The following is a 27,650-nucleotide window of genomic DNA, read 5'->3' as shown; positions in this document are numbered from 1 at the left end:
AACAAAATATTTCTTTCCACTTAATGTAGGAGTATTATGCATGTCACATAAATCACTATGTATCAAATCAAGCAATTTTGTTTTTCTTTTAGCCTTAGGGAAAGGGTTTCTTGTAATTTTAGTCAACATACATGTATTGCATTTTTCAATATTATTATTAAAAACAGGAATTAAATCTAACTTATACATGTCATTCAATTTCCTATAATTCAAATGACCTAATCTATAATGCCATAAACAAAAAGATTCAATCATATAAGTAGAAATAGTATTTTTATTCTTATTAATAATATTCAGTTTGAACATACTCTCATACATATACCATTTCCCTACAAAAATTCCTCCCTTAGACAAAATAAACTTATCTTCCTCAAAAACAAACAAGTTTGAAACCAAACTTATTTAACAGACTTCTAGACACTAAATTCTTTCTAACTTCTGGTATATAATATACATCATTTAAGGTTAAAACCTTTCCAGAAGTGAATTGTAGTTCAACAGACCATTTGCCTTTGATTGCTGCGGTGGAAGAATTTCCCATGTACAAGACATTGTCATTTTCACATTGTGTGAACTTTGTGAACATGTTTTTGTCTTTGCACACATGTTTGGTTGCTCCGGTATCAATCCACCATGTATTATTGTAACACCCCAAACCCGGCCCAGACGTTATGGTCGGATCCGACATGCCACATCAAAGCATTCAAAACATTTTATATTGTTGATCTAGAAAAACTTACTTAGTGTTTTAAAAGATGATTTCATTATAGTTTAAAGTGGATGGAAGCTGTGCACCAGGTAGGAAACCGGAAAAGAGGAGGTGAGTGAGTCCATTGGATTGCTTAAGTACCAAGCTCCCTTCAGATCCAATCCTAGACATGCACACCGCCATTGCCACACCTTAACGTCATGTATATTTCTAGGAAACCGATTTGATTAAGTCCTTTTTAGGAAAAGTGATTAATTTTGGAAAATATCTTCATTGCGGAAGCTTTGCTTGTTGTTGTGTTATTTTGAAATGAATTACTGTTTTTGAAAACACGCCCTAAAGCTATCCAATTCCAACAGTTAATATAAGTAATACCTATCTTAATAAAACATATCAAAACCATCAAAAATAATTAAGCGGCCTTATTACAACTTAAAACCCAAATCATAAAAATAAAAGAAAAGATGTCCAATTCACCGGAAGAAAACAGGAATTTGCAGAACGTGTGGCCACTCCGAATTCCCTCACAGCTCCAAGCCCACTATGGTTGGGGTTTACCTACGTGTATGAAAAATAAGGGGTGAGTTTGAGAAAACTCAGTGTGTAAAATAACCCAACCATAGTCTAAATCAGCTCAAACCACAGAAATAGAATAAGTTGGCCTTAGCCCAGAACAGATTTCAGAATGAAGCCCATAGGCCCATAACAGAACAGAACAGATATTACATGTTTATGCAGAAACCCAACCCAGATTCATCCATAACACCCTCGTACCAGCCTTACACCATGTGGGGAGACTACTCGACCCACCCAACCGCTACACACCATAGAAATAGCAGCGAGGCTGCCAGATATTGTGACGAAGTCACCAGATACAGATATTGTGGCAGAGCCACCAGAACAGATATATGTGGCAGAGCCACCAGATCAGATAATTGTGGCATAGCCACCAGGACGCTTCCTCCATAGTATAACCCAAGTCCCCATGCAACAAATATATAATCATGGCATACATCATACAGAATCAGATCGTCATGCTTTTCAGTCAAAAGTAACCCTAGGGGTATAATGGTAATTTTGCATACATAAGGGTATTCAAGTAATTTAACTATTCTTAAGGTTTTCATACATAACATAGTCATTTACGTACGGTCAGAAACACTTACCGCATTTTCTTACCAATTTGGGCCCGTTGGCCCATTATCCCGTTTTTGGCCCATTAAGCCCAAAAATATCGAAATGCACAAAATCGCGCACTCTGCAGTCTTATCACTTTAATTTACCATATACATCAAACTATTAATCTCATGAGCATTCACACACTCGAAATATCTCAAAATACCGGCTTTTCGGCATTTCGGCTTTTCGGCTTGTGCCGATCTAGTCTATAAGAGGGTGTTAGTTACACACCTGTTTGCGACGATATGCTGACGAGATCCACACACGAACCACCTACAATTGGATTACTAACACGTTAATCTAACTATTCAAATACAAACTACGTATTAACCCCTTACAATATTCGGCCAACCACACCTACAGATCATAGTAAGCTTATAAGAAAACAATAAGCAACTCATTAACAAATTTTTGCCAACGTTTACCACATAATCATAATTTCACTGCAAGCTGTCTTCCTGAGCAACAGTCACTAAATTATTTATAACTGGAGCTAAGAAACTCCAAATCAAGTGCCGTTAATTTTCCCTGAAAATAGACTCATATATCTTCTATCCATAAAATTTTCAGAATTTTTGGTATGGCCAATCAATACCAGATTTTTCTTAAAGTTTCCCATGTTTCACTGTTTGACTAATCTGACCACTCTTCATTACGAATCAAATTTATCATTGTACAGAATTCAAAATATGTTATCGTTTATTCTATTTGAAACTAGACTCATTAAGCTTTAATTACATAATTTATGTAGCTTCTAACTCATCTCCCACAATTTATGGTGATTTTCCAAAGTCACGTTACTGATGCTGACCCAAGCAGATTTATTACCAAATCACTCTTTCACACCTAACTTGCATGCTTGTTATTTAAACATGTATATCACCAATCAATCATCACATATCTATGATTTTACTTAAGTATAATCTCCATTTCATCATTTTAAAGCACAACATGTTAGCCGATTTTTCCCCTTAGCATCTAAGGCACATGCATGCTCATTTGTTTGGCTCAACTTCACCTATCTTCCATTTTTCATCAAAAGAACATGAAACAACAACCATTTCCTTCATTTTAATTCATGACTAAATGCTCACAACACAACTAAAAACCAAAATATGCTTCAAGAGTTAAGGTAGAATCAAGAAGAACTCATGAACCTCAAAATAGAAGCAAGGTACCAAGGACTTACCTTCAATTTTCCTCCTCCTAGTGACCGAATACTCAAGAGCTTTCTCCTCTCCTTTCTCTTCTCTAACTTTCGGCTATGATGAACAAAGATGGACAAAACTTTGTTCTTTTCACCCCTTTTTATTTTAATAAAATTTCATATTTCATCCATTTAATTCTTTAATACAAAAGACATGAAATGCCCATCATGGAACATTTACCTAAGCCATTATCATGGAACATTTACCTAACCCATTATCATGGAATATTTACCTAATCCATTATCATGGAACATTTACCTAACCCATTATCAATTTGTATCATGAATTATGGATATCAAGTGCTCATATTGTCTACAACAACATGATGGCTAGCCACTTCATGTAAAATGGGAGGTTTGTCATGCAAATCCTCCTATTTTGCACTCCTATTTATTTGGCCACTTCAATTTAGCCTATAGCATTTTCAAACATTTTCACATAGGTTCTATTTCATAATTTCACCCCCTTTTTCTTATGGAACAAAAATTAACTAAAATTATCGGGTTCTATCTTAAGCTTGGGCCTTCTAGAGGCCCACTAACATAATTAAACCTATGCCAACATTCACAGAATTCCCGAAAATTGGGACGTTACAACTATCATCTTGTGCCATATTAATTTTAGATATCATTGCAACGAACTTTTCGTTAGTATCAGCCTTAGAAGATGATTTCTTCTTTAAAAATCGACATTCATTCTTGAAATGTCCTGGCTTACCACAATGATAGCATGAGCCCTTTTGTTTCTTTTTGAACTTAAGTGCTCTATCAGTCTGTTTGAAATTTCTCTTGAACGGTTTAGTAGTCTCTACTTCCTCCGTAACATGCACTTTGCCATTTTCAGAATTTAGATTCTAATCTTGCTTTCGATATTCTTCTTCAATACAAAGATGATTTGCCAAAGCCTCAAAAGATATTTCCTCTTTCTTATGTTTTAGAATTCTTTTAAAGTCTTTCCAAGATGGAGGAAGTTTGTCTATTATGGAGGATACAACAATCATTTTATCCATTTTCATATCATATTGCTTGAATTGATTCAACATCTTTTCAATATCACGGAATTGTTCCATAACAGAATGACCATCAACCATTTGATAATTATTGAAACGACTTACAAAAAATTTCTTACTTGTAACATCTTTCGTCATGTAACTTGTCTCCAATTTGTCTCATAATTCTTTAGCAGTGACCTCGTTTTGATAGGTGTCAAACAAACCATCCAATAAATCATTCAATATGTGGCCCATGCACATGTAATCAGCATTGTCCCATTTTTGTCTTTCTCGGGTTGCAACAACAGATCCGTTTTCAATCTCTTCAGGTCTTGGAGTATCCAAAACATAAGCAATCTTTAAAGTTGATAATAAGAAGTGCATCTTTTACTGCCATCGTCAAAAATTGTCACCGTCAAATCGATCAAGTTTGACAAAATTGGAAGCCAACTCCCTTAGTGTTCCGTTTTCATGTGTTATGGTAGTCATCATGAAATATAACCTTAAAATTGTTAGTACAAATCTCCGGTGAGGAAAATCTTAAACACACGAACCGAACTCGAACAGAAGAAGAAATAGGACAAGGCTCCAAGGCATGTATCAAGCCACTATCTTTAAGGTTATATTTACCCCCACCTATCTTCGGTGTGCAAACGAGTTTCAAGCAAATTAACCTCGATGATACAATGAAGCCAATGGCTATTTGCGTTTTGCACTGACGAGAATAGCCCACTACACACTGAGCAATGTATGACAAGGAACTCAATTTTTATAAAGGATTTCTGCAGTAATACTTTTTAGAATAATCTAATAATAAAGAAGGAAAGAAAGAATATTAGAATTTGTTGGTATGATTTCTAAATGAAATCTCATTCCTGTTTATAGAAATTTTCATGTCTCTTCACAGAGACATCTTTCATCAATAGATGTCTTTCGAATAATAATGTCATGTCTTTAAAATAAACACATAATTATTCATTTAATTATAACTATTCAAATAAAATTATTTAAATAGTTATAATTCTTTTCAAAAATCAAACAATATAATCTTTTGATTAATTACACCCATTCATTTATAGTTTTAGAACACTATAAATATTTGAAAATGTTCCAACAAAAACCATATTTTTAAACATACAAATATAAATTTACAATATTATACTCGATATAATTTCAATAAAGTCAATTAAACATGAGTATTTACAAAATATTTCTATAAACTTTACGGTCATTTTAGTATGTTAAGCTTGTCTTGACAATTGTCAACTTAAAGCATGAGTTTGCACTTTGACATGTTTTTTACCATAGTGGCCTTATCTAATATTTCTATAATAGCGACATGGTTCACATATGTCCACCTATACTTCCATGATACTCCAAAATTCTCATTTCATAATTTCCACAAGTATTTCATGACTATATAATTATAACTTCACATTTTAATATGTTATTTTGTATATTAATGTCATGGAATTTCACATTAATATTAACACTATTAAACACTTAATTATAACATTAATTGCATAAACTCTAACCTTACTAACTTTGTAGATAGACGAGTATCTATGATACTTACCTGAATGCTTCCAAACAATTAATCAAGCTCCCATTAACACCAATCCACCATCAATTAAACTTGAAACTTCATGAACCAACATTTCCCCATTCTCATACAATAAAAAGAATATATCCAATATTAACATATACTTTTTAAGCTTTTTCATGTCATTGCTCAACAAATATTAAACTAATGGAGGTGTAGTAAACCATTTTTTACTGTTGTTGAAGCTTTCTCACACTAGCTTTGTCTTATCTCACAAAAGCTTCATAAACCCTAGGTTGTATTGATGAAATTGATGGAGAAAATGAGCTTAAGGAATTGCTTACATGAAGATTTTAACAAAATCTCTAAGAAATTTTGGAAGAAAGTGAAGAAATAAAGAGGAGAAACATGACAACCATGGAAGCTAGACTAGCAAGTGATGCCGATGGTTAATGGTTTAATTCCTTCTAAATGCATTTTTCATAATTTCTAACAAATATTGATACCACTTCTGTAAGCTTACAAGTCATATCTACATCAACCAAAGTACTCCCTAAGGGAGATAAAACCCCCGAACGGGACAATACCTTTCGTTAAAGATTCAAGACTGTTAAAAATAGGCTATTTCAATTATATTTTTCACAAGAAATTACATAAATATTTATAGACATAGTGAGCTTAACTTAGGAAACTTTGCACTAGGAAACATACTAATTCTAGGGATGTTGTACCTAAAAACAGCCTTAAAGTTAGGGATAAAATATTTACGAATCCTATTTGATACACTCAAATATTCCTTAATTAGGAAACTAAAATCGACACTCCCCTCAAGTCGGGAAGTGGATATCATCCATTCTCGACTTGTTTACTAATTCTGAAACAACTTCCCGCACAATCCTTTGGTAAGTATGTACGCTAGTTGACCATCGGTGGACACAAATGGAGTGCAAATTAAGCCACCGTCCGATTTTCCTTTATAAAATATCTGTCAACCTCAACGTGCTTCGTTCGATCATGTTGAACTGGATTATGTGCAATCTTGATAGCGACTTATTATAGCAATACAACTTCATTAGACCTTCCCACTCGATCTTCAAATCTTCCAAAATAATTTTAGCCATAACAACTCACAAACTCCAAGAGCCATCGCCCTAAATTCATCTTCGCACTAGATCTAGCCACGACATTTTGTTTTTACCCTCCAAGTCACAAGGTTGCCTCCTAGGAAAGTACAATAGCCCGAGGTTGATCTTCTATCAACCATAGATCCCGCATAATCTGCAATGATATAGGCTTCAAGGGTTAAATTCGCCTCTTTTAAATAGGATTCCTTTGCACGGTGTGCCCTTTAAGTATTGTAGAATCGATATACTGGCTCTAAGATGTGATTCTTTGAGATTGTGCATAAACCGACTTACAACACCTCTTGCATAGGCAATATCGGTGCGGTATGAGACAAGTAAATGAGGTTCCCACAAGTCTTTGATATGACCTTTTATCAACTGCTGCATCTTCTAGTGCATTTCCAAATTTGTGGTTCACCTCTATGGGTGTCTCTGCTGGTTTACAGCCCAACTTGCCCGTTTCTGTCAACAAATCAACTATGTATTTTTGCTGAGATATGAATATTCCTTCCCGAGAGTGTGCCACTTCAATACCAAGGAAATATTTTAACTTACCGAGCTCTTTGACTTCAAATTCTTTTACTATGCATTTCTTTAAATTCTTCATTCCTTCTAGATCATCACCAGTCACTATAATGTCATCAACATAGACTAATAAAGTAGTCACTCCCCCTGAAGATGAGTGTTTTAACTCCCCCTGAAGATGAGTGTTTTACAAATAGAGTGTGATCTCCTTGACTCTGTTTATACCCCAACTTGAGCATTACTTTGGTAAATCTTCCAAACCAAGCCCTCGGGGACTGTTTCAGTCCGTACAAAGCCTTTTTTAGTCTGCAAATTACCTGTCCTGTATTTGGACCGAATCTTGGAGGAACATCCATATAGACTTTCTCCTCAAGATCACCGTGTAAAAAGACATTTTTGATGTCAAATTGCTGTAATTTCCAACCTCGGTTGGCAGCTAGTGACAACAACACTCTTACAATGTTCATCTTTGCTACAGGGGCAAATGTCTCAAAGTAGTCTATTCTATACATTTGAGTGTACCCTTTAGCAACCAATCTTGCTTTGTACCTCTCCAAAGAACCATCTGACTTATATTTCATTGTGTACACCCAGTGACATCCCGCTGGTTTCTTTCCTCTCGGTAATTGCACAAAGTCTCATGTCTTATTTTTTTCAAGAGCTTCCATTTCAACTTTCATGGCATTTTTCCAATTCACATCTTCTAATGCCTCGAATACAGTTTTGGGAATGGAGATAGAATTTAGGCTGGTAAGAAAGGTTTTGTGGTTATAGGACAAGTTTTTGTAAGACATGAATAGGTACAAGGGATGTTTTGAACATGTTCTAGTCCCTTTTCTAATAGCAATGGGAAAATCATCTAAATTTGCAGTATTAGAATTCAAAGTAGGTTCAGCAATTACCTCAGGTTGTATAGGAGAAGAAGATGATTGAACTTGCACCGGTGTCTTCTTCCTTGAGTAAACCAGTAAAGGATGAGTAGTGTCCTGAATTCCTCTTGGTGATTTGGGTGTATTAGGCTCTGTTTCAGTTGTATAGGGCCATTGTTTCAAGTCAGGCGAGTTGGTTAGTAGGCAAGGACCGAGTGGGAGTGTTTGGTTCTTTGGACAGGAGCTGGAATGTGAGTGTTTTGCTCTTGGACAGAGCTGGAATGTGGGTGTTTTGTTGCTAGACAGAGCTGGAATGTCAAGAAGAAAGAATTCTTTGTCCTTATCTTCGTGAATAAGATCTCCCTTAAAGATAAGGACGAGTAAAGAAATTCTCTTGTTCGCAAAAGTAACATCTATTTGTTACAAAAATTTTTTTGTGGTGGATGATAACATTTGTACCCCTTTTGAGTGGAAGAATAACCAAGAAAGACACACTTGATAGCTCGTGGATCAAATTTTCCTCTATTTTGAGAATGAACATGTACAAAAGCAACACAGCCAAATATTTTGGGAGTAAGGTTACTTGAAGTATTGAAATTAGGAAAGAATTTTGCTAGAACTTGCATAGGACTTTGAGATTCAAGGACTTTTGTAGGCAATCTATTTATCAAATGAGTAGCAGTTAAAATAGCCTCCCCCCAATATTGTTTAGGGACATTTTTTTGGAACAAAAGGGCTCTTGTAATAGCTAAAATGTGACCATTCTTTCTTTCGGCAACACCATTTTGTTGGGGTATACTAACACAAGATGACTCATGTATAATGCCTCTTTCCTGGAAATATGTTGAGAGAAATTGATTGAAATAATCCTTGGCATTGTCTGACTTAAACCTTTTTTATTTCAACTCCAAATTGTGTTTTGATCATGTTGTAAAAGGTTGGAAAGACGGTCACATCATATTTTTGTTTTAAAAGAAATATCCAAGACACACGAGTACAATCATCAATAAAGGATACAAACCATCGAGCCCCAGAAATATTTGAAATAGTGGATGGCCCCCAAACATCACTATGAATAAGAGTAAAATGAGTGAAAGTTCTTTTATTGCTTACTGGAAAAGAGGTACGTTTATGTTTTGCAAGTTCACAGATATCACAATGAAATTTTTCAACAACCAATCCTTTGAACAATGAAGGAAACATAATTTTAAGGCCTCTAAACGATGGATGACCAAGGCGAAGGTGATAGAGCCAAATTTGGTCTTTATTGGTTTTAATAGATTCGGATATGAAAGATGAAGGTGAGGAATTCAGAGCACTAACTTCTCCACTGGATTCTTCAAGATAGTATAGGCCATTTACTTCCTTAGCATGTCCAATCATCCTCCTCGTATTCATTCTCGAAAAGACATCGATTGTGATAGAAAACCACTTTACGCTTAGAGTCTTTGGTAATTTTTGAATGGATAAAAGATTGGTAAATAGTTTTGGAACATGAAGGACATTTTACGAGTAAGAGTTTTGTTTATAACAATATCACCTGACCACCACTGTGATCACAGAACCATCGCTCATGTTATTTTTCTACTACTAGGGCAAGGTGTATATGAAACAAAATTTTTGTGAGGAGTGGGTCATGTGGTCCGTAGCTCTGAGTCAATGACCCAAGAACTTTTGGTGATCAGATTCGAGATTTTAGAATCTTAATAAGAGGATATACCGAAAAAGCCAAACTCAAGTACTGTTGAAGAAGTTTTTCCAATGATCCCAACAAATTTTTAACTTCTCAATTTCTTCTTTATTGAATTCAACAGTGATTCACGAGAATTATTTTTCCATCCAAATTGTCTTCTTTGTATATGCTCGTCCTTGTCCCTTTGGTTGTCCACCTTTTTTCGAAAAATTTTTATTTGTTGTTTGTGGCTTCCCATAGAGTTTCCAAGATCTTTCTTTAGTGTGACGCCTTTTACAATAGGTGCACCATACTGGAATCCTGTTAATAGGCTTTGTACGTTCTATCTGTCTATTGTCTTCACTATTTGGTCGCTCCAGCCAAATTTCCTCTCACTTACGACTTTTGTAACCAAGGTGAACTATCCACTTGATCGTTCTCAACCATAACTCCTCTTCTTCCTTCCTCAAAGACGAACAATTGCAATTGTCTCATTTAGTGATGGTAGTTCCTCTTTTCCAAGTTTTGAACTCTTCTTGCATCAAACTCAACATTTAGTCCAAGAAGAAAATCATAAATTCGATTCTTTTAACGAACCTTTTCGAGTCTTGCATCTTCACTGCACTTCATTTGAATGCACCGATAATGATCCATCTCTTGCAATAAACTTTGTAATGATTGAATACTCGTGATTGATCGACTTCCTTGCTTGGTAGATGAAATCTTAGTCTTGATTTCATAGATTTAAGCGAGATCTCGAACTTTAGAATAAGTCTGTTTCACGACTTCCCATATTTCTTTGGATGTGTTAAGAAACATGCATGTATCACTAATTTCGGCATCATAGAGTTCCATAACCAAGACATTACCATAGAGTCTTGTTCATCCCAAGCATCAAACTTAGAATCTCCTTCTTTAGGTCCAGTTCCGAGTAAGTGACTTAGTTTTCATCTTCCCTTCAAGAACGTCTGAACCAGTTGAGACCACTTGTAATTTTTCCCATTTAGCTTGTAGGCTACTTGGATGTTCGAAACTCACTTGTTGGGTTTGAATTGTTCACGAAACTTCGAGACATCCCGGTGTTCTTGATCTTGACAGCTTAATCATGTTTCATTTGAACAAATTTTACAGCTTGAGGTCAAGGTTGGAATCAAGAAAAAATCGCCAGACAAAGAAAAAAATCCCAAAATCAAACTAAAAAGCTCGATACCATGTTAAAAACAAAGCTATTTCAATTATATTTTTCACAAGAAATTACATAAATATTTATAGATATAGTGAGCCTAACTTAGGAAACTTTACACTAGGAAACATACTAATTCTAAGGATGCTGTACCTAAAAACAGCCTTAAAGTTAGAGATAAAATATTTACAGAATCCTATTTGATACACTCAAATATTCCTTAATTAGGAAAGTGAAATCTGACAAAGACCAACCTCCCTTTAACAAGAACCGTGATAAAATATGTAAATGTTAAGGGCTAATTTTATTATTATGCAAAAAAGAAAAAAAGCCACAATTCAACAGAAGAGTGACAACAGAAATTCAATGTGAATAATATTGGTGGCGAAATTGAAAATTTTAGAATTGAATGACCAAAACAAAAAAACACACTAGTACTTGAATGACGAGTGAAATAATAATGAAGATGATAATATACATAAAATCACCTAAGATGAGAAAATTTTTGAAGAATCAACACAACACAACACAAACCCCAACAAAATCTTATGTTCCCCCCACGGTTACAAGATTTGAAACAAAAAGATTGCATTACCAGTCTATATCACTACAAGTTGTGAGATAAAGTTTCTGAGAGTTAAAAGAAAAAGGAAAGGTGGTACATGAATATCTTCAGCATCTCTGGATCAATCATCCTCACAAATCGCGAGGGAAATTGCTGACTTGCCCCTCTTCTAAAACATCTTTGTTGTTTATCTTGTAAGCTATCCTTATGCGCATGACCAACGATTTCTGAAAGTTAAAATAGATAAAAGAGTAACTAAGCCTCTCTAAAAGATCCTTGAAAGATGGATACCATCGAGAGATTAACATTATGAAAATATTAGTTCATGGCATATTTCCCAAACAAAGTTAGCCTAAACCACCCTTTTCTTCTAAAGGATAAAACATGCACATGCAAGCATCGTTCCGTTGATACAGGATAAATCTAAGATAAATACTTATTAAAGTTAAAAAGTAATAAAGAAGGCCAAGCAAGCATTGACAAACTAACTATAGTGCAAAAAACATGCTTAGTCAAAGTATCACTTTGATTCTGTCAAGTGCTTAATCCCTATGTTCAAAAGTTTAAAAATTGCTTTTATATGATAAAACAATCATAAAAAGCTGCTGCCACAACATGCCAGTTAGAAGAACAGAGAGCACCACTAACAATATCATAGAGCAACTTAACCAAGACTATATATACACATATATAATCATTTACTCCAAACTCGGTACATACCTTCCCATGTTGGCTATTAGTGACTTTCATGCTTTGAGTGATGGACCCATTACCACTTGCAGGCAAAGTGTTGCTACTAGCAGGATCCAGATGCAGCTGAAGAAACTGCCGAGTTTAAAAGGAGTAAGTGTATCAGCATCACTAGTATTCAAAGAAGTATGCAAAATTCTACATAATAACTCACAATTTTCAATTATTATTTTCAAGCAACGTATCAAAATTATAGATTTTGTGAAATTAATGAAGCCTAGATTTTAGGAACTATCCAAACAAGGCCAAATAGAGGTATTCTTGAGGCATACAGAGAACTAGTAGTGAGGACAGTCTTTAAGTTGCAAATTGCGAAGTTCATAGACTGTCACATAAATCCATGATAATAAAGCAACAGAGAGAAAACTGATAATGCAAAATCCACCTCTAGCAGATGGCACTGGAACACAATTATAAATCCAACTCAATGATCATTTTTAAGCAACATGTCAATATTATAGATTTCGTGAAATTAATGAAGCCTAGATTTTAGGAACCCTACAAACAAGGCAAAATAAAAGTATTCTTGGGGCATATAGAGAACGAGAAGTGAGGAAAGCCTTTAAAGTTGCAAAGTTCTTAGGTCATCACATATATCCATAATTAATTAAGCAACAGAGAGAAAACAGATAATACAAAATCCACCTCTAATAAATGGGACTGAAACACGGTTGTAAATTTCTATACTATTATGCACATCAAGCTCATAAATGACCATCTTAAGTTACCTTAGGAACTGCCGCCTGGAAAAGAAAATCATTATAAACATTAGGTGACAGATTTGTAAAAATAGCCTGGATCAAAGTTGTTTGTGGGTTTCCTGGTTGCTTTGAGATGTTGAATGTCATCCTTAAAGTGCTGCTCTCATATGCAACTAATGAAGGATAAGCTGGTCCATTTTCCTCTGCGAACAAAATGAGAACATATAACTACTTTGGCAACTGCAAAGGCTACAACATCTGCGATGGAATTCTAAACTTTAAAATTTACCCTTCCTTTGAGGACTAGGGCCAAACCCGTCCAATAAATCCATCATTGGAGCAGGACTTGCAGAAGTGGCATTTGGAGAAAGTGACGTAAGTGATGCAAGGCCATTTAAATTGGCAAGTGATGCTTTGTCGTCTTGAATGGAGGACAATATATTAGATGCAGATGAGCTGCTTTGTGCAGGAGGAGATGTTCCAATTGACAAAAGATCCAGCAGAACATCTGTGCCAGCTTTTGGAGGCTGACTTGTGCCTAAAAAGTAGGAGACAAAATCAGCCTTCTTTTTAATCAACGGGGTAGCAGCAATGCTGATAATATTTCACTTTAACTGTGAACAGTATATTTAGGATTTTAATGCCTATGCAATACAAAGTTTTATTACAATGACTAGGAGATTACTTATTTTCTTTTAACATTGTTACACACCTATTATACATTCAAAACCAATTTGGAATTCATAATATATTGATAGGGAAATCAAATTTAAAAGTGACTTATCCTTTATGGAATAATCCAAAGAGTTAGTTTAAGTCAAAAGTTACAGGCATTTTCCTGAAAAATTGTCCACTATGATTATCGATGGATGCTCAACCAGATAAATAAAAAGACTAAATACTTGGTTCTTGAACAGATTTATTAGTTATTATCCTGAAAATGCTAGTGTCAGGCACTAACGCTGCAAAATCCTAAGGAGCATGAACAATAAGGTAATTCAAAACATAACCACATGCTTGAAAAAGTAAAAATCACTTAAATGCTTCTCAAATGTGCACCATTACGGATCCAACTTACCTGGTGGTGCAGAAGCAGGGGATAAATCAACACCAAGAAGATCCTGAAGAAAATCACCACCAGAAGAGCTAGGTGCAGGGGCATCATCTGAACTTAGGTCAAGTAAGTCTGCAACAGGAGCTGCAGCTGGTTTAGCAATTCCATTTGGAAGATTACGTGCTGTCCCAGTGGAAGTTGAAACAGATGTCGGCAAAGAGCCAGCTCTCCTTCCACTGAAAGTTGCCTCATCCAAAACTGGCATCCTTTCAACCAGTGCAGATCTGTACAAATTCATCCATCAGCTTTTGTGTTTCACAACTATGCTATGTTGCTGGAAGCCTTCTAAAAGTCTATGAGGTACAACTAAAAAAGTTCAAAATTAATTATACCTAATGTTCTGATGCTTCTGAAGAATACAATTAAATTCAATAGATCTCTGTTGCAACTCAAGCACAAAGCTTCGTTTATTCTGGAGTATTATATCCTTGATCCTCCTGAAGATACCAATCAATTAAAATTTATTTTCCTCGTGCTAGATAAATGAAAAACAAAAAATCTTCAATTACATCAGGCAGAATTTTCAAAAATAATTATGGACAGTTAAAACAATTTGCCAAGAAATGAATTCAAGTTAGATCACGTTTATAACAACTAGGGTTAGAATCTGTGTGTTGCTTTGGTATTATTGTCCGCTTGAGGACAACTTTTAGAACTATAGATATAAAAAAAAACAAATAGAATACCAAAGTACAAATCTAATCCATTATATGCAAAATAAGTAAAGATGGATGTACAACTTCAAGTCCTTCAGATTATATCAATATATAACTTATATAATAGAATACAAACATAACAACTCATCCAATAAAATTTAACTTGTAAAACCATTTGACATTTTATTCAATTTTTACCTGTAATTTACCAATACAATAATTTTTATTTGATAAGTTAGAAACAAATTTTAAAAATAAAATTAAAATTAAAAAAAACCAGAACTAATCATCATTTAGTATGCGACAAAAAATGAGTTATTGAAATAGTGGCACAACGAAAATGACACGAAAATTATTTGAATGATGCAAATATAAACATGGCACAATATAAAAAGCAATTACGACATGAAAATATATGACATGAAAAAATATATGTACATGTTGAAATTTATAAAAAGCAATGACGACACTGAAGTAGAAGTTATTTGAATAATGCTAATTGGACGGGTGATTTCGGACACAATATAAACATGACACAAAAACAATACAATGCGAAAAAATAACACTAACACAAGAGAAAACACTAATAAGTCAAAGTCTGCATAATATAAAATATTGATCTATCAATTATATATATGTGGTACCAAGAATTTGATTATAATAGGAAACAGTAACACATACAACATGTGCTACTTAATTTTTTTTGTTTTTCAGAATGTGGAAATGTCTGACATGACAATAAACAAATAACATAAATAAGCACAACACAATTAGGGGCGGGCCAGGCAGGGGGGATAACACAACACAAATGCTTCATTGTTCAAATTTTTAATATAATGTGTCAAAGTTATATATTACCTTAAATACGATTATAATATGAAAAAACAACACAAATATAACAAGTGATGATTATTTAAAAATATGAAAAATTAAGGAAGCTTGCAAATGCTTGCCATGTGGCAAACAAGAATTTCTCAACAATTAGGGTTATTTGAATTGATCATCATACAGCATGTAAAAAAAAATTGTGAGTTATTTGAATTGGCAATTTTGAATATGAGAATTAATTAAAACACAATATGAAACGAAACTATAACACAAGCACGAATGTTCAAACATGCCCAAAAAAATATATAAAACAAGTTATTACCTTAGATAAAATTATGAACAGACAATAAACGCAACATGAATAAAAAGATCTCTCTTTCTCTTTCTTTTCTTCTTTTTCTCTTTACTAGCAATAGTAATAACCCTTTAATTGCAAAAGCAATTGATGATGAGATTACTTTTATTTTATTTATAAGATGTCAAAATACCTGCTTAATAAGACTTTCTTTTTTTAACCCTAACAAAGGTGAGCTAGTGGAAACGTGTGTAACCATGGGGAATGAGTCTGATAAATGAAAAATGTGTGGCAAAACATTAACATACTCTGAACAAGAAGGAAAACGAGAAGAGAGCTTTAACAGAGCAATCAAAGCCATTGCTTTAGTAGTGAGATCGGAATTATGGCGCTTAATAGAAACCTCTAAAGCATCCACAGCATCAGACTCTGTTACCTGCAGTATAGGAGGAATGTAGAGTGATAGGACTAAGCATTCAATTTACATAATGCAGCCACAAAATATATTGGATTTATGTGATTCCACAAAAAAGACTCAAGAGTAACATAGAAATCCATTGGTTGACAGTTGACACCCATTATTACATTCGACTAAAAGCAAACTGAAATTATTTCAACCAGAAATAATATAAAAAATACTTAAACAAGATGGTTGGGATAAAAAAAAAAAAGGTATTTTGCTATGCCTTGTCAAAAGGAGAATGGTTCCTTGCCTATTTCTAAATCTGTAAAATCACATTACCCATAAACCCAAATCAGTGCCATGCTTGGTCCAGACTATTTTGATTAATTGTGTCTTTAGAACAGATTTGTCCCTAGGTAGCCAAAAGGTATTTGATTGTTATAAGAAATTCAGTTATACCACTTTAAAATATAAATGAAAGTTCCACAAGAAAATTCTACACTCTTATGAAGCACATGATCAGTTTACATGTACCTTACTACCAATTAAACAAACAATCCAGTTACTGGTTCTATTTACCACTTCATTACATAAAGTCAATTTAACAGCAACAAGTCACAAGTCTTTATGTCTTAAACTTACAAAAATCTTTAATGAAGCTGAAAGGGATCCTAATAAACTTCCAGCAACAGAAGATTCTGCTAAACAAACTCAAATTCACATAATACAGCCAACTATCAGCTGTTTTTCCCTCTTTTTCTGAGGATGAAGAAGTGCGACATGATTACCTCAACTGCTTGCAAACTAACCTATGGATAAGGATGCACTTACAGTTATTGGCTCTTCAATATCAAGCATCCCGACATTATTCACCAACATGTCACCATATTCACCAATACACCAAACTGCAACTCGAACAAGGGTTTCCTAATGAAAATATCAATTTGCATTTGAATAATTAAGCAGATAAGAATACAAATTTAGACATAAAATCCAAAATAAACAGAAGAACACCTGTTCTGCTGATGTTTGGAATGCTCTGTACAATGCCCTGACTGAATATCCATGGAGATCAGAAGCATTACTTATGACAACAATAAGGGCATGCCACACTTCATCCTTAACAAAATTTCCAGCCTACTAAGCAAAGGATTAATATCAGTACTCTTGGACCAAAATAATTTCTAGAAACGTTGAAAGAACTAAAAAGATAAATAACAAAAAATGCAAGTACCCCAATGTGACAAAATTTCATCCTCAACCCCTTTTTTGTTGACTAATTAGGAATTCTCAAGTAGAAATGAGAACAAGAATCCAACAGATGGAGATTCTGAAACCAAACAAGGATAAAAGAACAAGCGTTCTATTACTTGAATGTTGGCCAATGGCCGAATCTCCTTTTGTTTTTAAGTGACACTTAAGTTTCATCAAAAAAAAGAAAAATTGAAGGCAAAATTAGAATATAGTAGTGGTTAGATAAACCACTACTGGTTATAAAACTAGTTCCACACTTCCAGCAAATTATAATGCCTACTCTACCCAATTGCTTTCCTAACATGCAAATTCAGTAAAAATTAGGCCAGCAACCAATTACAAGTCCAAAAACCATTGACCTGGCTACTTTTCTGGATCAAAACCACAAGTTCTTTGCAAATGACTAGTAGTAGTGGCTTGAAGTTTCATAGGATTTCATCAATCACATTAATAAATCCTCACTTAGAAAAGCATCAGAATCCTCCGGCATTAAAGTCCTCGATATCTACATTGGGATCACACCTCACAATCATAAACAAAACCAAAAGGACCAATATCATACCAGAATCCATTCCAAGTTACAAGATGGGCACATACAAATTGCAATGGCCCAGCAAATTTTCAGGTCTAAGCCACCATTTCTCAACAGCGAAAAGCTTAAATTCGAAGTTCTTAAGTAATGTGAGGCTTATACAGTTTTCACCGGTGATGTTTACTTCAATTTTTCGTGGGATGGAATATCCCATTTTCAGCCTTTGATAGTTAATTCACTCAAAGGCAACAAGCAGCAGAAGTCACAGCTGAGACTGGTCCCATCACTAAATTTAACTTGAAAAATGAAGAGGGTGGACTTATGCATTTGACAGAAAATTGGGCCAAAATTTCAACCCCCACCCCCCCCAAAAAAAAAAAAAAGAAATAATATATCCAGTTATTTTTTAAGCATCACATAAATAAGATGCAATAATGTGCTTCCCATTCATTTGCAAGTATTTATACGCAACAAGATCAGATGATTAACAAAGATGCCTAATAATCAAAAGAGTAAAGATGAAGACATGTTTTACCCCGTTACTTAATGGACACTCACAAAACATTGTCATATTAAGGATTGAAATAATAAGCACATCAGTGAAACAAAATCTGATAAGAACATTTAAGAAAATGTAGTACTCTGCAACACCAACTGGGACAAAGACTGCAACGGATGCAACTCAAAGAAGAGAGAAGACAGTAGAAAAAAGCAGAAAGATGGACAGGTATGAATTCTGTGGAATATAAAAAAGTAAACATCTTACTCCAACTACAGAACAAAGCTATGAATGACAAACATACCTCGGAAAGAACCTTGAGCATCTGATCAATGTACCAAATTTTCTCTGGGGAAAACCTGACGTAATTGAAATGATTGTTAATCAACTGGACAACGATCCAAAGTAATTCCAAGTGAATATTTCAGCATCCCTCCATCAGCCAGAATAAAAAGAAATTGTCCAATAAACCAGAAGACAGTATCATCCAACATTAAGAAGATGATTAAAGGAACCTCAATAAGTTTAATAAAGTTGGCAATCCGTTAAAATCAACTATGTCAAATAAATGTATGAAAGAATTTCCTTCACCAGGAGTGATAACCCATCCCTTTAAACTTCCCTAAAAATTAAGTTGGACAAAGGATTATACACCGCATATACAGATAGAAACATCCATGTATGCATGTACATATGCAAGCACAAACATTATACATGAAAATACAGAGCCAAGAAGAGAGAGCATATAGAAGAAAATTACAAAAATATAGCATAAAAGAAAAGGCAAAGTAGCACCTCTTAACTCTTATTAGACTAACAAATAGCAGAACTTACTTTTCAACAAGAGAGCAAATCTTGGCAGTAAGAACTCCCTTAAATTCTTGATCACTTGCTTCCAAATATTCAATTAACTCTTTAGTCAAAGGCTTCACATTGCTTTCATTCACCAGCAAGTATACAAGGTCAAGTGCCTTTTTTCGAATTGAAGCATCTGAATCCTGGAAAACAAAATGTCCAATCAAAAACTTCTTCAACAGCTGAAAACTCACTTTTTTTACAATAGTGGCACTTGAGAATAAAATCAGAGTTCAATTCAAAGCAACCAAGAAAATGCTGGCAACTCTTTTTTTTATTTGTTTACTACTGCTCAAATTTAGGATCTCTATCCAATTCCTATTCCAACCTACCCCTGACCCAAGCCCAAGGCAGATACTGGAAATTACTATATCTCCAAAATTGAATCCCTAATATATCCAAATACCAATCAAAAGTGACCAACCAAACAATAATAACGGTCACAATTCCTTTTGACAACAAAGAATTTATCCTCAATGGAAAAAAAAAGATCAAGTGATATCTAAAGAGTTAATTAATCCTCACAGCTTTTTTAGCTAAGTCTTATTCCATCACATACGGGGTTCACCTAAAAGTAAAAAATAAATGACAACCAAAGAAACTGGGTAGACAAAAGGAAAGCAAAAGCGAACTGCTTGACTGCTTCTTTAGCAACAACTAAATCAGACCTATTATAATCAAGAAAATGAAATCTAATATCCTCAGGCCGAACCTTTACACATTCCAAAATTGTTGCCCTATGTCTCTGCACTGCTTGAGCATCCACTGTAATAGCCTTCATAAGCATATTTAATGCAACATATCTGAAAAACATGCAAGGCTCAGTGTCATAATATAGTAAAGCAACAAAGAAAGTGTAGAAAGTGGCATGAAAAATCAAGATAAGATTTGAAAGAAAATACCTGATATTGTTGTCACGATTTGACAAGAATCTTCCCAATATATTGATGGCAAGCACACGTAAGCCACCATTATCTTCAATGCTCATAATGGTTCCAACACATTCATAAAGAATAGCATTTCCGGCGTTTTTATTTGACTCGATTTTTGTTGCTACCTAGAGAAAAATGTGACCACAGAGCCTTAACTTCATTAGGAAATGAAATCTTGTTGAAGACCCATGAAAGGAGTTTTCTAAATGTTTAGCTTCAAGTCATTTTCCAGAATTGAGATTTTAAAAGCAATATCCACTGTACTACAAATAGTACAATCTTTTCAATTAACACGCTCCAAGCAATCTCATCAAGGTACTTCTCATGTGAAGGAGCAAAATTTGAGGAACGCCCAGTTTATTTTCTACCAAGGACAAAACTTGTATTTTTTTCATCATGCAGTACTATCTTAAACCATGTTTTTTAAGAGAAATATCATTCCTCAATAGAGCAATCTATTTTTTCCTATTTTCTTTACAAACATCTAATAAGAAAATTCAGTGTTCCACAGACAATGAGCATGCACATGAAATTTACCGCAAAAGAAAAAAATACCGAAAATGAAGAACTTAATGTTGTCAAAATGAAAATCAAAACAAAAACCTCAATGCAGTTAATCATTGGTGAGAGAAACAATATAGGGATATGCATTATGCTTAAATACTTCTTTCATGAATTTGACAATATTACAAAAATAGAGATAGCCACAACATACCTGAGCAAGTATGTCATTCATACAGTCACTAGCATCAGCATCTCCTTGGCCCAATATCCGCAGAAGCTTAAGCAATCTTATATGAAGGAAAGGATCTGTAATGCCAGCAATGTCATACTCAGGAGCATAGGGACTGTTTGCCATATCCTTCAGAGTTTTGACCAAACCTTCAGTACATTTCTGCAGTGATGATAAAAGAAGCTATTATCACAATTAGAAAGTTGATGCACTATCCATTTTTGACAAGTTTCTTCCCACTGAAGTCCACATATATGATTCAGTTCAATCTTTAAATGATACAAAAAAAGGACCCTGTTTTTGCATGACCCTAAAGGCCAAAACAAGTTCGTAAGTCCTATAAACCAAATTGTAAAATTAACCTGAAGCATCTTAGTATCAAAAACCAAAGGATAGCCAACAGTTTAGGACATAACACTAGTAAACCTGATCCCTTTCTTCAATGCTGTCGATGGTAAGTACTCTCCAGCCAAAACCAGAACAAAGGATTGCTGGTAGAGTAGAGACGGTCCAAACAAGCAAAAGAAAGAAGTAATATTTACAAAAATTTCTTAATTATGGCTTTTTCTTTCGCAGGGTTAGAAAATGTTTTTATATGCTCAATGAAGTGTTTGTCTTTCTGATGCTATAGCTATATTCTTATAAATCCATAACCAAATTACCTCTCTAAAATATTCAAGGGCTTCCGAACTGACTTTACATAGATCGGTACAAAGTTGAATTCCTGTTATTAGGACTCCATGATGCTTTTCTCTAAGGAGTGAAGCAGCAGGATTTATAAAGTTTTCAGCAAGGTCTGGAACTTTTTTTATGATCCTTATGGAGCACAATGCTGCCTACAAAAAACAGATAGAGTCAAGAGGAGTCAAAGATTGAAGTCAGATCGCTCAAGAAAAGACATAACCTAAAAATTATCAGATAATGCACATGATGAGAATTCATGAACAAATGCAAGTTGGCATGGCCAGAAAGAAAAGAAGAAAAGAAAGTCAGTATGATCAAATTAATCCTCCAACAGGATAACAAGTAGTTGTTTATGAACCAATTTAGTACATCAAAATGCCTTCAGAGAATGGCTGGAAACAGTCAACAGATGCCATTCCCTTGAATGAGTATGTGCAGCAAATTCTCCTGCTTAAGATAAATGGGCAGAGAAAGATCCGGATTTCATGGAAGTAGCAGGCATATGAAGGTTGCATAATTAAAACATACATTTTGAGGTCTTAGTCGTGTGGCATGTGGACCTTGGATTCACATGGATGTTTTTAACCTTTGCATTGACAAGATTACAAAGGTATTATTGGAAACAAATAAATAACAAAACCATGATACTTGAAGAGCTCAACAAAAAAATCAAAACTTTCCAACTCCCGTAGAAGAAAGGAGGAGGAAGAAAGTACCTTTAAGAGGGATAATTAGCAATGTTTAAGCTTGTTAAATTCACAAATCCTGAAATCAGCCTCCCTTTTCCTCCTTTATTTTAAATCTCATTGAAACAAAAATCAGTGGCCAACAGGCCCTTGAATAAAGAATAGAACACACTTACTTTCTTCCGGATATTTGGATCTCGAAACTGCAGCAATCTTTCTACTTCTGGTGCAAGGTCACGGGCCATTTCAGCCGAACAAATATTTCCCAAAGCACAGAGAGCAAGTCCTATAATATACTGGTTTGAATGATTGAGATCTCTGCATATAAGTTAAGGTTTCTGAAAAACTAAACCATATCTCTCCATTTTCTTATTTTTACCCTTGGTAACACCAGCCTATCAGGGACAATGTTATTCATAGAGAAAAGAAATGGTAAAAGGGAAAAGGAAATGGGAACAAATAAAGCTTGAGAAAGTCTACATGTAGGATACTGCTTTAATGAATTTGTTACCAACATCAGAACCTCTTGTCTTTCATCAAGAAGCAACATAAGACCAAGATATCCAATCCTCTTCTCTGGAAATCCAGAAGACGCAATCAACTTCAGGCACTCCATTTGGCCAAAATGAGTTGGATATCCAAGCATGTGAATGAACATGAGCTTTGCCAGGTTACGGTGCCTATAGTCTTGATCATTTTCACTAATAGCAGCACGAATAGCAGCACACTCTTTCCTTACAACAGCACGTTCTTCTGCTGCAGTTTTGCAAGAACGTATAGCCCGTATCATGTCCCTGCATTGGAGCAGTAAGTACAACAGTTTCAACTGATATGCATATAAACTAAAGTCAAGTCAATCGTTCAGATCCATTGATATAACTTGGAGAAGAAAATATACAAAATATGTGGTCAATAATTTGGTTATTTCAAACAGGGCAAAAGGTGTTTGGGGGGAGCTTAGTCCCTGAATTGTTTAGGGAGAACAAAAGTGTTCTTAAAAACCAGCAAGAAATTCATGATCCTCTTTTCTTTTCCCCAAAAAAATTACATATAACTAAGAGATCCCATTTTGCAATTTATACCAAAATGTTCTTGTCAACAATTTCTGGAACGTACTACTGAACTACGCATGGGAAGAATATCAGGATATAAATCATTTGATGAATAAAGACAAGGAGGTTGAGATCTTTATATCCATAAAATATGGATGAAATTCAGCAAACTAATGCAAAGAACCGACTTAGAATTCCCTAACAGGGAACAGAGGTTATCATTTGCAAATTTGTTTAATCATACTAAATTTATATAGAGAAAGATACAACTATTCAGTTACATTGCAACAGATACAATCACGTAGCAGCCTACACAAGGAAAAGTAAAAAGAGAATTCAACTTTGCGATAGTTTCCTAAAAGTGTGATAAGTGCTACAAATCAGTTTGAACATATAACCACCAGAATTACAAGTACAACTGTACAACCAGGATATTCTTATTGTACCTTTGGTAACCATATTGGAGGATACTTACGTACATGACTACATTGACTATATTTTATATCTAAATTGCCACTAATTACTGATGTTTAAAGGTTCAAGATCATATAAATATCCCAAAATGCTGTATAACTTACATATCTATGGTGCAAGAAGTTGAGGAAGTATGGATAGTAAACTGGTGGATGTTTTCGTTTCCTCTCTAGAAATTTGTACCTTAAGCACCAATGGTATTTGGCGCATCATTCGATATTACCAATATTCATGAAAACAATAGATCAAGCTATTGTCAAACCCATTACTATATGAATATGCTATAACTTCAAATATTTCTACATTTTCACCCATAACTGCAACTAATTCAAAGCCAAGCTAGCTTGAAAAATGGAATTATGAAACCGAAATTCCTAACAAACTCCATTCGGCTCTAAGTTCAGACGCAATCATCTTTTAAGTAGAACTAACTACAACCGAACACCATAAATTTCAATCAAGGAATCAAAACAAATTGCACAGAAGCCCAGCTCTTTTAATCGAAAAACCAATACATTCAAATAAAAACCATCGTGTTCTTGATCTGACCTTCAAATTAAAAGGAAAAGGGAGGACAAAAAGAATAAATTGCAACGGAAGGAATTGATGCTCACCGTAGACGAGTACCGGACGAGAAAGGATTCATGATTGGGTCCAGGGTTGAAAGTTTCGTAGAGAGCTCGAATCAGATCCAATCAATTAAACGCTTCAAATAAATCAATCAACGAACGACGGCTGCACGGAATTAAATCGAATTTCTTTTCAAATCTAAGATCTGCAGTTGAAGATCCAAAAGTTGGAATTCGGAGATCTAAGAAGAGTAAAGCAGGCAGAGATTTGGATCTGAACGACAAAGAAAACGAACTCTCTGTTCTCCTTTTATTTTCTTCTTTTTTTCCCAGTGACAATGAAAATGCTGCCTGCTTCTTTTGTCTCTGTAAAACAATTTTAAAAAAAAAAAAGAATAATATAACTAAATTATCAAAAAAAATGTCGTGATTTTTATTTTTATTTGAACTCGGCCTTTTAAGATCCAAAACCTCAGCCCAATTATATCAAAACCATATTCGTAGATTTAATTGTCATATTTTTATAAAGGCTTAAATATGCTAATGCCCCCTGTACCCTATTAAAATTTAAAATTTTGTCTCTACATTTTAATTTTGAGACATTGAGACCTTGTATTTTTTATCTAAAAGTCTTGGTCTTCTCCCTAACTTCACCATTAAAGTTAATGGTGCTAAAGGTAAAATAACTCTTTTAGCCCTTAACATTTAGAATTTTTATCAATTTGATCATTATCCTTTAAAAGTACATTAAAATTTTAAAATTTAATTTATTTTCATATTTTAGATAAAAATATAAAAATTAAAAATATAGTTTCTAAAAAATTAAAAATATGAAAAAATTAAAATTTTAAAATTCAAAATATAAAATGACTTTAAAAATATAAACAAACATTCCAAAATTAAATGTTATCTAAACCAAATTAGACCGCCAATTGGATCGGAATTGAACCAATTTTGAACGAGTTTGACCAATTAGTTCCCAAAACAACTGGCCTGAATGATTCAAAGAAAATAAATTATTAAAACATCAAAAATAAAAATATTAAAAATATATAAAAATTTGTTCAACTTTCAGTTCAACTGATTCTTTAGCTCAATTCAACCAATTCATATCGGTTCACAGATCAACCAATTTTTTTACCATTCCATGGACCGATACCTCAACTGGTTCTTGATCCAATCGATCCAGTTTAGTTTAGATAACATTGAATTTTGAGATTTTTTTAAATTTTACAAATATTTTTAGTTTTGAATTTTAAAGAGTTCTTTTTCATATTTTCTTTTTATACTATATTTAATTTTTTTGTTTAAAATAAGAAATACATATTTAAATTTTTTTTAAAATTAACATTTTTTTAAAGGGTATGAAACAAATTGACAAAAAACTGTAAATGTTGAAGCTAAAAAAGTTTTAAAATGTTAAAAATACTGGTTGACCCGTAAATTAGTATGGACTGGGTGAACGAGGCTAAAAAAATTAGTTGAACTATCAATTGAACCAATTTTTATAATTTTTGATATTTTTTTATTTTTATTTTTAATAATTTATTTGCTTTGAATCGATCAAATCGATTTTTTAACACAGTTGAACCAATTCGTAGCAATTCACGGCTGAACCAAATTTTTATTTCTCAATGGACCAATACCCCAACTGTTCCCACTCCAATCTAGATAACATTGAATTTTTAAATTTTAAATTTTTGTTTATATTTTTAAAATGATTTTTATTTTTGAATTTTTAAGAATTTTTATTTTTTCTTAATTTTAATTTTTAAAAATTATATTTTTATTTTTAAAAGATTATATTTATTTTTATTTTTTTAAAAATATAATTTTTTAATTGTTATGTTTTGTAAAATATGAAAAATAAAATATTTTTTAAAAATTATGTACTTTTAAAGGGTAAGAACCAAATTGAGTAAAAAATTGTAAATGTTGAGAGCTAAAAAGTTATTTTGTCTTTGATATTGTTAGCTTTAACAGCAAAATTGAACGGCGGGATCAAGATTTTAAAATCAGAAAAGTATAAGGACTCCATGTCTTGAAATTATAAGGACTAAATTGAGTATAAAGACCTTTAGCGTATTTAAACCTTTTATAAATCTATTTATTTGTATTTATTTATGATGCATGAATCGATTGTATATATTAAATTTATAATATTCTTATAACATTAGTTTTTTAATTTAATGAATTTCTAAAAATAATTAATAATTTGTAATTATAAAATATTTTTAAAAATATTTAACTAATTTATAAAAGTATTTTTCATAAATTTCTAAAACCCACTCATAATAGTGTTAATTTGAGAATATACGAGTTAGAATTTTTGAAGTAAATAAAATAAAAATTATTAGGTATTATTTAGAAAGCTACCTAGTAATTGGATTTGGATGTAATTACTTATAATTACACAAATGTGACATGTTTGGATAACCATTGTAATTGATGGGTTCCATCAAATTCTTAGGGATGATTAAAATTGGAGTAATTACACATATAATAATACCCAAATCTAATTTTAAAATATATTTCTATAAAATTTATAAAAATTATATTATAAGTATGAACACATATAAGTGTTTGGGATGGTTATAGCCAAAAAATTATAATATAATTTGTGTATTTTATAAAGTTATAACAAAAATTTATATTATTTAAATCCTAAAAATTCGAAGTTATTTTAAAAATAATTTATATGGAACATGCGTCGTATTTTGGAGGAAACAGAGTTGACATCATGACAAAGAAGAGTTGACATCCTGATGACACGACAACAACGTCCCGACGAGAAGAATCGTCACGTCTTGATGATGGAAAGAATGATATTCCGACGAGGAAATATGCCACGTCACGACGTGGCGACTTGTTCCCTACTAAATTGGGTTTCTTCTCCTAGTTAAATTTTACTATCTTTTCCTAGTCTAACTCTGATTATTCTAGGGATATTTTAGTCATATATTCACACGAATTTTAACATATAAATAGGACTTTTAGCAACCCTACAGAGTTCGATTCAACAACACAATTAAGAGAGCTTTGTGGGAATTTCGGGAGAACTTTGT

The 27,650-nt window shown here is 33.4% G+C and overlaps 1 protein-coding gene and 1 long non-coding RNA gene across 2 annotated transcripts; both read right to left on the bottom strand.

The window, feature by feature from the left end:
- Positions 1-1,118: 1,118 nt before the first annotated feature.
- LOC128279493 (uncharacterized) lies at positions 1,119-3,236 on the bottom strand. The gene is made up of 3 exons (XR_008269704.1): positions 3,078-3,236; positions 2,120-2,161; positions 1,119-1,267 (listed from the first exon to the last, which is right to left on the bottom strand). It is a non-coding gene; the product is annotated as an uncharacterized LOC128279493 (long non-coding RNA).
- An 8,145-nt stretch (positions 3,237-11,381) lies between these two features.
- Positions 11,382-25,058, bottom strand: LOC108481564 (AP-1 complex subunit gamma-2-like). Its single transcript, XM_053028740.1, has 18 exons — positions 24,631-25,058; positions 22,982-23,284; positions 22,667-22,808; positions 21,783-21,956; positions 21,103-21,282; positions 20,358-20,512; positions 20,168-20,258; positions 19,435-19,598; positions 18,905-18,959; positions 17,330-17,452; positions 17,147-17,242; positions 16,221-16,348; positions 14,466-14,570; positions 14,098-14,357; positions 13,309-13,557; positions 13,047-13,222; positions 12,289-12,393; positions 11,382-11,795 (listed from the first exon to the last, which is right to left on the bottom strand). Exons 1-18 carry the CDS (start codon positions 24,660-24,662, stop codon positions 11,700-11,702), a joined length of 2,634 nt encoding a protein of 877 aa, XP_052884700.1. The 5' UTR covers positions 24,663-25,058; the 3' UTR covers positions 11,382-11,699.
- Between the last annotated feature and the right edge of the window lie 2,592 nt (positions 25,059-27,650).

This window comes from Gossypium arboreum, chromosome 1 (genome assembly GCF_025698485.1).
Source record: "Gossypium arboreum isolate Shixiya-1 chromosome 1, ASM2569848v2, whole genome shotgun sequence".
Classification (NCBI taxonomy): Eukaryota; Viridiplantae; Streptophyta; class Magnoliopsida; order Malvales; family Malvaceae; genus Gossypium; species Gossypium arboreum.
Note: the sequence above shows the minus strand (reverse complement) of the source record. Positions and strands in the feature narration are given on the sequence as shown.

Excerpts from the sequence above, each read along its gene's own strand:
- LOC108481564 (XM_053028740.1), bottom strand. The coding sequence starts at position 24,662 with ATGAATCCTTTCTCGTCCGGTACTCGTCTACG. Across the intron at positions 17,243-17,329 it reads TCCAAACATCAGCAGAACAG|GAAACCCTTGTTCGAGTTGC; the intron begins GTGTTCTTCTGT and ends TATTTTCATTAG. Across the intron at positions 12,394-13,046 it reads TCCAGGCGGCAGTTCCTAAG|TTTCTTCAGCTGCATCTGGA; the intron begins GTAACTTAAGAT and ends TAAACTCGGCAG.